Raw genomic sequence first — 13,239 nt, 5'->3', positions numbered from 1 at the left:
ACTTTGAATTGCATCGTTACAAAGAAATATAAAGAAATATGTTGGCGTTTAATCTAAATCAGTGCTGTGCAACTTCTGTGGTACAGAGGGCTGGAATTTTTCTGGTGTACATGGTGGAGAGCCGATAATGGAAGCCAGGGTTGACCACACCCACTTTAAACCACACCCATGTTACCACAAGAACTTTTAAGGCTATATTCACATAAATGGTGGTAGCACACCATAAAACCAAATGGTTGGTGCTCACTGAAGGGATATCAATCATATGTGAAACAAGTTTATTAAATCATATAAAGACATACCCTTAAACCCATATGCCTCATCCTTCCCTGTGGATAACACCTTGGGGACCCCCTAAATGCTAACAAACATTAAACACCATTCACACGATTAAACACCTTGGGGACCCCCTAACAAGTATTTCCAAATGCTAACAAACCCCCATCAGGTTCACTTCCCGCAGGCAGAGTATGGCACACATACAGAATATAGCACACACAGGCAGCATAGGACAGGTAGAGTATGGCTCACACAGGGAGCATAGGGCAGGCAGAGTATGGAACACAGGGAGCATAGGGAAGGAAGAGTATGTAACACACAAGTAACATAGGGCAGATAGAGTATGACACACACAGGTAGCATAGGGCAGGCAGAGTATGGAACACACAGGGAGCATAGGGAATTGTAACGATGATAGCTTACCTTGGTGGTCCAGTGGCTCTCCCTGGTGGTCTAGTGGCCGACAGGGACGCCGCCGTGCCTTCAGTGGGGACGCCCACCACATGCTTCCTTTCTCCTTCAGCGCCGGTTCTCCTATAGTGCACGCGGCCGCGCGCATTCGGGTTTACACGCCGGCGTAATGACATCATTGGCCAATGGTGCAAAATTTAAAGGGGCTTTGAATGAAAAATCATTGCCCATTGTTAGGTTCTATATGGTAGTTCCTAGGTGCTTATTCTACATGAATCCTGTCTTGATCTTATGGTTTTGACCTTGCCTGTTGCCTGACTATCCTGAACTCTGTATCCTGACCCTAGTCTGTCTGTTTATTCTGAACTCTCCAATTTGACCATTGCCTGCCTGTTCATTCTGACCTCTTCAAGCTGACCCTTGCCTGTCTGCTATTCTATGCTCTCCAATCCTGATCCTAGCTTGTCTGACTATTCCTTGAACTATTGCCTGTACCGACCTGGCCTGTCTGACTATTCTCTACTCAGCTTGTGCTGACCCGGTCTGCCCCTCCATGTTATATTGTCTGGCCTGTCTTCCAAGCTGTGGCCTTTCATTCAGTATCCTTGGTGAATTGATCGTGCCCGTTTGCTCGTCCAGAACCTTTTGCTCCTCTCTTAGTAAGAACGGACGGCATCCAATAAGCCGAGGTCTCCACCTGAGGTGAAAGGCGGCTGTTAAAGGCAGAAGCAAGAGCTGAGACCAGTCCTTTCATCCAGTATCCTTGTTGAAACGATTGTGCCCCTTTGCTCGTCCAGAACCTTTTGCTTTGCTCCTCTCTTAGTAAGACCAGGTGGCATCCAATTAGCCGAGGGCTCCACCCGAGGGGAAAGGCAGCTGTTAAAGGCAGAAGCAAGAGCTGAGACCAGGGAGTGTAGCACCGGTTCTGCATTTAGGGTGCTGAACGTGACAGTACAACAGGGCCATGAGACAGAAGAAAATGGAAGAAGCTTCTGCTATTCTACAAACCTCTGAGCTGTTTTACTCAACCCTCCTCCTGCGCCTATATGAAAACAGGAAAAACAGGACTATATATACTATATATAGGAAAACAGGACTATATAATTCAAGGTCTGCGATCTCTCTCCGAAAGGCTTGATACAGTTCAGCAGTTCTTTACTGTGATTCCTGAGGGGTCTTCCCCGTCGTCTACTCCGGGTAATAGAGGTTCTTCCCATGACCCCAAAATCCTCTTTCCAGAGGGGGGGAATAGGGGATAGGAGTACATTTTTTGTTTTTCAATAGGCATGTGGGTTATACCTTAGTTTTTTTACTCACAATTTCCCTACTGGAGAGGATGAAGGGTTCGTTATGACCTTACTACAAGGTGACCCACAAGTCTGGCCACTAAGATTACCCCCCTCTGACCCTGCCCGTCTTTCCCTAGAAGTATTTTTTACTACCATGGCCATGTTATACGATGACCCGGATCATGCTTACTCTGCCGATTCCGCAATTCGTAAACTCCATCAAGGGAAAAGAGTAATTGAGGAGTATTGTACCGAATTCCGCCACTGCTCAGTGGAGACAGGGTGGAATGATACAGCTCTTCGTAGCCAATTCCAGATGGGGCTTTCTATCTCTGTCAAAGACAGCCTGGTTAATTACCCTCCTTCATCCACTTTGGATGACCTTATGAAGTAAGCCATCCAAATTGATAGAGGCAAAAAGAAAGGTGGGCTGAGGGGGGGGACATACTTCCCTATTATATGTGATAATGACGAATCATCAACTCCCTCGTTTCCTAGCCCTCAGGGGGAACCCAATTGGGGGCTAAAAGCTTGTCCCCTGAGGAAAGGGCCCAAAGGCGATCCCTGGGTTTGTGCATATATTGTGGGGCTAAGGTTCATTTCCTTAAATATTGTCCCAAGAGGCCAGGAAAACCTAAATAGAGAAGGGAAGCTCCATTTGGGTAGAGAGAGATTTCCTCTCCTCAATTCCCCTCAAAAAACTTAATACCTGTCGTTTCGTCCTGGTCTGGGGGTTCAGTTCGGCCTTGGTGGATTCTGGGGCTGGGGGGAATTTCTTAGATGCTGCCTTTGCAGAAAGGTATAATATTCCCCTTATACCTCCTATGAGGATTTCAGCAATTGAAATGGTTCTCTTTCCTCCAACTAACACCAGTAACATCCCGGAAGTATCCATCATAGTTAACAATTCCACAATCACCCCCTCTCCCCAGCCCCGGTGCCTTGGGGTTAGCCCTGTCATTCACTCCTCGTATCCAGTCACTTATGAAATCATGTCACTTCCACCTAAGGAACATATCCAAAATACAATCATTTATCACCCAAGATGCTGCCAAAATTCTTATTCACTCTCTCATCATATCGCGTCTAGACTACTGTAACTCTCTTTTAATTGGCCTTCCCCTCCAGAGACTGTCACCTCTCCAGTCCATAATGAACACTGCTGAGAGGCTCATATACCTCAGCAACCGCTCCTCCTCTGCCTCGCCATTCTGTCAATCCCTGCACTGGCTTCCGTTACCTTTCAGAATCAAATTCAAATTAATGACACTGACTTTCAAAGCACTTCATAACTCTGCCCCACCCTACATCTCTGAACTCATCTCTATATACTCACCCAATCGCTTACTACGCTCCTCTACTGACCTGCTACTCAACTCTTCTCTCATTACCTCCTCACATGCTCGCATTCAAGACTTTGCAAGGGCTGCACCCCTCCACTGGAACTCTCTCCCACGGTCTGTCCGAGTTTCTCCCAACCTTTCTGCTTTCAAGAAATCTCTGAAAATGCACTTCTTTTCTAGAGGAATTACGCGTTTTGTGCCTTCTGGGCACTTAATCATAAGCCTATGATTAAGTGCCCAGAAGGCACAAAACGCGTAAGGCCTCTCCCTGAGATGTTCCTTTTTGTATAAATAAAACTTTTTTACTTGCATCTACTTTTGGAGTGAAGTCCAGTTTTGTGCCAGTCTACTACTGAAATCTACTCCTCTATTGTATACACTGAAGAAAAAGAGTGGATTTAGCCTATTTGACTTTTCTGTATCTGATACAACCATACTGGTACCATTATTTAAAGGAGCTACACTCTCAACCCGCATCTTACTATTAATATACTTAAAAAACTTTTTGGGGTTAGTCTTAGCCTCAGCTGCAATGTGCTCCTTATTTCCTATCTTTGCCTTTCGAATTACTGTTTTACAACATTTATTATAGTGTTTATATTCATTAAATGCAGCTTCTGTCCCCACATAGTTTTTAAATGCCTTTCTCTTCTTTAACTTCTTTACTTCTATATTAAGCCACATAGGGAGATTCTTAGTGATTCTAACATTTACTCCTTAAGGGAATAAATTGAGAACAGTAACATTTCTGTTCTGTGTTTTTAGCTGAAAACATAAGGCTCCAATCTATGTTCTGAAGGGCAGCCCTCAAGGCACTAAAATTAGCTTTTCTGGAATTCAGGGTTTTTGTTGCTCCAGTGTATATTAGTTTTTTGCACCAGACATTAAATGAGATCATATTATGGTCACTATTACCCAGGGGTTAATTGCTTACACATTTGCTATACTTTCTGGGTCATTAGAGATCACTAGATCCAGTATAGCATTTTTCTGCTTGGCTCCTCAACAACCTGTGCCATAAAATTGTCATATAACATGTTCATAAACGTGTTTCCATTAACTTTCCTGGCAATACTGTTGCACCAGTCAATATCTGGTTAATTAAAATCCCCCATTATCATTACTTTCCCCAAATATCAGCTTTTTCGATTTGCATCAGGAGCTTAGCCTCCTCCTCATTACTTACAATAGGGGGTCTATAACATACTCCTACAATTAATGTGCTGGACTGTTTACAATTGGTGAAGAGCTCCACCCATAAGACTTCAGCCCCCTAGTTTTTTAACTTTACCTCCTCCTTTATATTAGCTTTTAAATCCTAAAAAACAGACATACCCCTCCTATTTTTCAATTGCCTCTGTCCCTCCAAAACAAAGCAAAGCCACTGATATTAACTGCCCAGTCATGCGACTAATTTATCTATGTTTCGGCCACAGCAATCACATTATATTTTCCCTCCAGCACCAGCACGTCTCCCATTTTACCAGTCAGACTCCTGTTATTATTATTATTATCCCTGTCATTAGTCCACACTGCTATTTTAATTTTTTGCAAGAGACTTCTGGGAGACAAATAGCAAAGATGGCAGTACTGCTTTGGAAAGTTTGGAAAAAATAAGCAAATTAAATTCACTGAGAGGTGCCTAACAAGCTTCCTACCCCTAGTTCAAGCCCTGTTGCTAACTAAAAGTAGACTAGTTTCTCCTGTTAAAATACAGTATTAGTTTAGCATACATTCAAGCTATGAAAACCACCACATATATATTTTAGCATGGTGGTATTTTACAATGCAAAATACCCCTTCCTCAAGTGCATAAATCAAATGAACGAACACAATAAATAAATATACCAACTATGAGAAATCTGTGTGTCATTGAGCTAAATTTAAATACCAAATACAAATTTCAGTGATAAGAAAACCATGCTCAAGTACACAAGAACTTTTGTAGACAAATGTAACTGCCACACATAATTACAATGTAAAATAAATAAGAAAAAGAGGTACATTTTACACTTTTTGTTGGACTTATTTTTGACATTCCCTGGGAGACACTTTTGGTACTTCGAGGGGATGAAAAAAACAAAAATAAAATTTTACATAATGATTAAGAAACACATTTATCTCTTTCTGTACTGAGTCTTGAAACAAAGTATCAAAAGTTAGGCATCCTTCTTCACAGCATAAATCAGGCACATAAATCAAATAACTCACAAAGTGGAATTAAATCACTTTATTCACTTGGATTTTTTGGACAGTGAAAGCTCACCCTTCCATAAAAATGCCTAGCAGTGGAATATGAGCCTCACCAGAGTACAGAGTAGAAAGCAACAGACACATACTGCTTTCTGCAAAGTTACAAATAACGTGAACATTTGCAATTAATGTATATTGTAATGTTTATTATAAGGACAAACTAGGGCTGTAACTACAGAGGAAAAAGACGGGAGGGGGGGGCAGGAGGTATATGGGCCCCATAAGGCCCTAATTCATATACAATATCAATAAATATTGGTAAAACAGGTTAACCCCTAGACATTTTGAGGGCCTGCAAAGTGATTTGTTGTGGGGCCCAGTAATATCTAGTACACCACTGGGACATACTATTTTATAAGGCTAAAGTGAATTTGGCTTTACTGATGCATGCATTATTTGTATATGCCAAGCATGTTACAGTTCATGGTTGTTAAGAAGAAAAATCGGCTATACGCAGCTCTTTCCTCCATGCACAGGGAGCGAGAATTATCTCCGTGGAGCAAAACATGTTGAGCACAACAGATAATTAGTAAATCCAGAAAATGGACTGAAGCATAGAAAGGTTGTTCGCGATACTAGGATGTTTGCATTCATTGAGCCGCCGTACAGCTCTGTTACCCGGAAGCGTCATTGATAGTGTAGCTTTCGGCTCTCTGTTTTAAGGTGGCCATACACGGGCCGATAAAAGCTGCCGACAGACCGAGTCGGCAGCTTATTGGCCCGTGTATGGGGGCCCCCGACGGGCTTCCCCGATCGAGATCTGGCCGAAAGTCGGCCAGATCTCGATCGGATGGGATTAAAAATCCCGTCGGATCGCGGCCGCATCTGTTCGTTGATGCGGTCCCGCGATCCGACCGCCCGTTTGGCGAACGCTAGGATCCGATCGTTGGGCCCTAGGGCCCACGATCGGATCAGCCCGATATTGCCCACCTCAAGGTGGGCATATCGGAGGGAGATCCGCTCGTTTGGCGACATCGCCAAACGAGCGGATCTATCCGTGTATGGCCACCTTTATAGATGCTGTGGTTCCGACCACATCGAGACAGTAAAAATGAAGGTCAGTTCTTCGGTGCTGGCATCTTGCTGCCTTCTGATTCAAGTCTTTGGATTGGTGCTTTTTATCCGTGGCTTTTTTCCTGCGCCGGTGCGGTCTCAGTCACGTAAGAGCACCAGCACTGATACCACACCAGAGCCAGCGACAAGTGGTGAGTAACAAACACCGGCACCCCTTCATCCATGACTTATAGCACCTTTTCCTCTATTGCATTTTTTGCTACTAGCTAGCACAAACATGGGGGCAGGGGCTGGTTCCTGAATGGAATGTGGTTGTGCGGATTGTTGGCTGTGTAGTGCTGCATTTTTGAATGCCTTTACTTCCATTATGTTATTTCTCCCTACCTATTACTGGTATAAGACATGTTATTCAGAATGCTCGGGAACTTGGGTTTCCTGGAAAAGGAGTCTTTACGTAATGTATTCATTAAATTATAGATTTGCTTTTCCTACAATAAGAATTAATTATATATTGGCTGAGATCAAGCGCAAGGAACTGTTTTATTATTACAGAGGGAAAAAGAAATGATTAGTTTGTGAATTATTTATTATTTGTCTGTGGGAGATGGCCTTCTCAAAATGTGCAGTTTTCTTGATAATGGGTTTCCGGATAATAGATCCCATATAATGATGTGATTGGGCTTGTGGCACTTTAAGTTCATTCTTATCCAGAAAGGGCTGTAATAGTGCTAGGGTTTCAGTCTAGTGACATGCGACTAACGTAACTAGAGGGGGGCAAGCCCTGGTGTGTGACACCCGCTCACACCCCCTGCTCCCCGGGTAGTTCCGCCACTGCGACTAGTTTTGAACCCATAGCTTATTATTTTAGAGGAAGATGCCACCTTTCAGGCCCATGATCTCTGGAAAAAAGTGTCTCCATGCAGAGACCCTGCCTGGAACTATATGTTCTACAATGTGCCCATTTTTTGGCTTACCCGCCCGGTGATTAGGGTTGCCATCTGGCTGGTATTTTACTGGCCTGGCCGATAAAAATTATGGTTGATCCCAATGTTATTAATAGGGAAAGAAGATAAATATATAGGCCGGTTATTTTTTTTCCGGGAAAAGGTGGCAACCCTACCGGTGATTCTCTGTACAGGAGCTGCGTTTGTGTTAAAAGAAAGGTAGTAGCCCAAAGGACAAGTCTCAACTTATAGTCTTTCAGTTGCTAAACATTTTACTAAATTATCTTTCTAGAAATGGCCTAACACTCTTATAACAAGCTGAGCGAGCATGACAAAATACAATGTTAAATTAGCAGCAGATATGTAGGCATCTACTAGAAACAAGAAGCATGTAGAGATAAATGAGTTAAAATATCAAACATATGTTTTTGTAGCCATTTCATAGTGCATTTAGTATACCCTGCTACACTTTAGTCAAGGAATAGAACTGAAACTGCCTTTACATGAGTGCTTTTTTTAACTGGAAACCTTTGTTCACAAGGGCATTAACATTTGGGAAAAGAATTGAAAGAAAATATAAAAATTACCTGCTGTCTAAACTTTGCATCATTGACTTCATGGTTTGGCACTTAGGCTATAAAATATTCAATAAACAATCCTTTCATTTTGAGGTAAACGGATGGCAGATCAAAGCTCAGCACCTTTGAAAAAGATTAGCTGCATATGTGTTATTGCATTTGGTTATACCCTATGTATGTATGTGTGTGTGTGTATATATATATATATATATATATATATATATATATATATATATATATATATATTGTATTTCGCTGTGCCTTTTTGTGGTACTGGTTGTGAATTTTAAAACAATGTAGCAGGTTAGTTCTTCAGCCAGTTATTTTTGGGGTTATATACCATTTAGCATCTTACATTTTCTTCTGAAGTAGTATCTAATGAAAATAATATGAGGAAAAACTGCTGAAATCTGGCAAGCAAGGCAAAACAACTAACCCTACTAGTTAAAACAACATGCATTCAAATTCTGTACATAATACTTAATATACAGGATGCTTCCTGCTGCAGTGAAGACTGTACTAAATGTTTAATGTATTTTTATGTGTATGAATGTAAAATAAGTATATGTAACATGTATTCATTTGTAGGGGCATCCTCCAACTGGACAACACTTCCTCCTCCTCTCTTCAAGAAAGTTGTCATCCTCCTAATTGATGCTATAAGACAGGACTTTGTGTATGGCCCAAAGGGGAAGGAACATATGCCTTACCTTACACAACTTCTGGAAAAAGGAACAACACATAGCTTCATAGCAAAAGCCACAGCACCAACTGTCACTATGCCTCGTATCAAGGTACCAGAGAAAACATTTACATCTTGTTTATATATTAGACTTATAGTTCCTGTCATGTCAAGCACTAATGTCAAGAACATCAGTTGGTACCCACTTAATTTAAAATCAATCACGTATTACTATGCTAATGATTAGGGATTCAGCGAATCCACTATTTTAGGTTCGGCCGAACCCCCAAATCCTTTGCAAGGGTTTGGCCGAATACCTAACCGAATCCTAATTTGCATATGCAAATTAGGGGTGGAAAGGGGAAGACATTTTTTACTTCCTTGTTTTGTGACAAAATGTCACATGATTTCCCTCTGCACCCCTAATTTGCATATGCAAATTCGGATTCCATTCAGCCGGGCAGAAGGATTCGGCTGAATCCGAATCCTGCTGAAAAAGGCAGAATCCCGAAACGAATCCTGTATTCGGTGCATCCCTACTAATGATAGATAAATGCAATTTATGTCTATGGTGTTCTTAAATTGCTCTGCATTTATGTAGTATAGATAAAAACAGTAATTTGATATTTTCATTAAGAAATTTGACATTTTCTTACTTTTTTTCCAGGCCCTAATGACAGGCAGCATCCCAGGATTCATTGATGTTGTAATGAATCTAAATTCATATGAATTACTAGATGACAATGTGATATGGCAAGCAAAGCAAGCTGGAAAACGTATAGTATTTTATGGAGATGATACTTGGATAAGACTTTTTCCTAAACATTTTGCTGAATATGATGGAACAACATAATTTTTTGTTTCTGATTATACAGAGGTATGAGATAGATATGTGTGTGTGTGTGTGTTCACTTCCAGTGAATAACTCTCACGCAAAAGGGGCTTAGCATTCCAAGGATTAGTAAAATGGAAGTACATTTGAAGTCAATGCACATTTCCTGATCCCCTTTTCATTGATATCTGTGCAAGTATATATATTGTCAAAACCAGGTTTTTTTTTGGTTACAAAGTTATAATCATAAAATTGTAAAGCCACCAAAGTCCTAACTATTTACTCCCATTGATGGATAATGCATCAGTCTATGTGGATCTACACAGTGGATTTTGGCTCAAAAATGCTAACTTTTGTGTTTCCATGCCAAAATCTGTTCACTGTAGCTTCACACAGGCAGACACCATTTCTATCAATGGGGTTGTACAAGGGAGCAGATGACAGTAGACAGTAGTTCCTCCGCCTGCTAAGGAAATTGGATGATCCACTCTGTGTGTCACTGCCCTTATACAGTCATTTTTCTTTGCTTAAGTCAGATCCCCTGCCATCCAGTCTCCATTCCCCTTTCAAAATAGATTATAGCCTCAGCTTAATTTCTGAACTAACTATTACTAATTTGGGTACCCTGCATCTAGGAAGTCTCCCAGTGTTCAAAAAGATACAATGTAGTACATTCTTTTTGGGATTATTTGACATTTATTTGACTAATGATGATTATAACAAGAGACACTAAAAAAATGTATAGAGCCTGCCAAAAGGTAGCAGCTCTCTACCAGCTTGTTATGTTCTTTAATTATAAAAAAATTCTAAACCTTTATACTGTATAGCAGAACTCCATATCCGTGAGATCTACAACCTATCCAGACCATTTAGTGCAAACTGTAGTGCTGCTGTCTTATTTCAACAATTAGTAACAATGTGGTAATGGCAGAGCTCACCCCGTGTGTCCCGTCTCTCAGCCAACCGCTGCTCTTGCGATACACCAGTCACTTCCAACCGGCTCCAACATACACACAGGAACTCGCTGCGGAGCGCTGATCGGAACAATCCAGGAGACAGACTAATGTAATATCAATCCGGAGAGACTCACATACCCCTCCGTGCCATGTTATTTTAAGCGTTGTAATAAAGCCGGATTGATATTACATTAGTCTGTCTCCTGGATTGTTCCGATCAGCGCTCTGCAGCGAGTTCCTGTGTGTATGTCTTATTTCAACACTCTGGTGTTTTACTTGAACTGGAGCGGTTGCATAGGGTGAGTGTTTCAAGTTGAATTCTACCTGGCCTCACCAGTTTCAGTGGATGTTTACTCAATGTTCAGGCACGCTTATATCTGACTACACTTAGGGCAGATTTATCAAGGGTGAAACTATTTAAAACTCCCATGAACTCAAAATTCGACCAAATTGCAATTTATTAAAAAAAATCTGATTTTAAAAACTTGGGTGAATAGGATGGACCCGCAAATTCAAATCAAGTTTTTTTTCAGAGAAAAAAACTCAAATGTCAGGAAGGCTACAAACAACTTTAAATTGATCCTAGGATGTCTTCCATAGGCTAAAACAGCAATTCGGCAGGTTTAAGGTGGCGAATAGTCGAATTTGAGTTCGTAAAGGGCCAGTGTATGATAAATTTCAAAAATCGAATTCAAATTTAAAAAAAAAAAAACTCAAATAGAATTTTAACAATTTCCTAGTCAAATTTGGCCATAAAAAAAAACAAAAAAAATTTGAATTCGAAATGTTGATTGCATGCACTGCTTGTTATGCCTTAGCCATCTTTGCTAGGCTGCAGTTCCAATTATTATGTGTTTTGTAATCCTTTTCTGGCTTTCTTTTCCATTTTTGTATTAAAACTTATAGATGCAGTGAGGCATCTTATGTAAAAGTGATTAATGCATACGCAGCTATATTTCTGTATTTTTCTAATGATTACAGTATGTACATAGAACTTTCATCCCTTTCAGCTGTTGTTTGTCTACAATGCCCATCAATTTATATTGTAGCTTAACATCATAACATAGGTTAAAAGCATTATTGTAATAAAATAATGTCTATGTTTTTAAGGTTGATAACTATGTTACAAAGCACTTGGATGATATATTAAAGAGAAATGACTGGGATATGCTTATCCTCCACTATCTTGGATTAGATCACATAGGACATTTAACAGGACCGCATAGTCATTTAGTCGGTCCAAAACTTCTTGAAATGGACACTGTCCTAAGAAAGATCTCTGTTGCATTAATGTCAAAGGTAAGCCAATAATTTAACTTTAAAATACAACTTTCTTAACATAGTAATATTGTAGATGAGGTTGAAACAAGACACACATCCATCAAGTTCAGTTTTTGTCTCAGTGAAACCTGCCTAACTGATTGATTTAAAGGAAGGACAAAAATCTCCAATTTGTCTAAAAATATTTCCTTCCCAACTCAGACCATTCCCTGGATCAGCTTTGTACTACAAGCGAATATCTGTAACTTTGTATTTTCTCACTGTCTAAAAAGCCATCGAACTCTCATTTATTTTATAACCTGTGTAAAGTATGTTTGATAGCAATAGACACTTTCATTGTATGTGACTATGTATATATATTTGTCTCTTGTCGTTACTATATTTTGCATTGTAATTGCTGACTATTTTACTTATTTTGGTCCACTCCCCCACATGTGTTTTTTTTTTTTTAACAATTTTCAGTATAATGATCACATTGTCAAATGACATATAAGACAATTAAGAGAGGGTTAGTCCAGTAAATCATACATTAATACAATACCGCAGTATGATAACACCCAATCTAAGTCATCGATTCCAATTGTACATATAGTTATATAAACTCTGAAATCAAAAGTATTTAGAGAGAATAACAAATAAAAGGAAACTATAAATAAAATCATAAATACAACAAAAGAAAAAGAAGTCTTCCTCTCACAATACCATCAGCTTCCGTAATCTCTTAACAGTGTAGTCAGTCATCAATGAATTTAATAATTCAATAATTAAGCGATTTAGTGCTCCTCCAGTTGGGAATAGACTTGCCAAGGGCGCCATATATCATACAATTTTTCATTCTTCCCCAGGGATTGTGCCGTTAGCTTCTCATATAGATATACCCTCATCAACCATTCTTTGACTTTGTTAATTTGTAAATATGGAATCTTCCAAGCTGCTGCAATCGTTTGTTTTGTTGCATTAAATGTATAAGTAATTAAGCATTTTATGTAGCAACGTTCCCATGGATTTTTGAAGGGAGTGACACCCAGAATGCTATCTAACATGGTGTATACTCTATACCACCATTGTCTAACCTTGGGACAGGTCCACCAAATATGTGCCATTGTACCAGTGTCTTGGCACCCCGAAAGCAATTTGCATTATAAGATGGAACCCGTTTTGCAATTCATGCAGGAACTAAATACCATCTCGTTAAAACCTTTAGTGATGTTTCCTGAATATCCTAACTAAGGGAACAGTGAACTATGTTGAGAAAAATAGTGGACCACTCTTCCTCCTCTAAAGTTAAATTTAACTCCCTTTCCCAAACCTTGATATATTTTAACTTTTTAGGGGGAGTAGCATTAGTCCAATTATCATAAAAGATAGATATTAGTC

The 13,239-nt window shown here is 40.0% G+C and overlaps 1 protein-coding gene across 1 annotated transcript in view; it reads left to right on the top strand.

Moving 5' to 3' along the window:
• Window positions 1-6,562: 6,562 nt before the first annotated feature.
• The window catches only part of pigg.L (phosphatidylinositol glycan anchor biosynthesis class G L homeolog), a 28,863-nt gene continuing 22,186 nt past the window's right edge, over window positions 6,563-13,239 (top strand). Inside the window, 4 exon segments of the mRNA XM_041561655.1 lie at window positions 6,563-6,780; window positions 8,700-8,905; window positions 9,461-9,670; window positions 11,692-11,880. Coding sequence (XP_041417589.1) covers window positions 6,627-6,780; window positions 8,700-8,905; window positions 9,461-9,670; window positions 11,692-11,880 — 759 coding nt within the window. The 5' untranslated portion in view covers window positions 6,563-6,626.

This window comes from Xenopus laevis, chromosome 1L (assembly GCF_017654675.1).
Source record: "Xenopus laevis strain J_2021 chromosome 1L, Xenopus_laevis_v10.1, whole genome shotgun sequence".
NCBI lineage: Eukaryota > Metazoa > Chordata > Amphibia > Anura > Pipidae > Xenopus > Xenopus laevis.
This window is presented reverse-complemented; position numbering and strand designations above follow the sequence as displayed.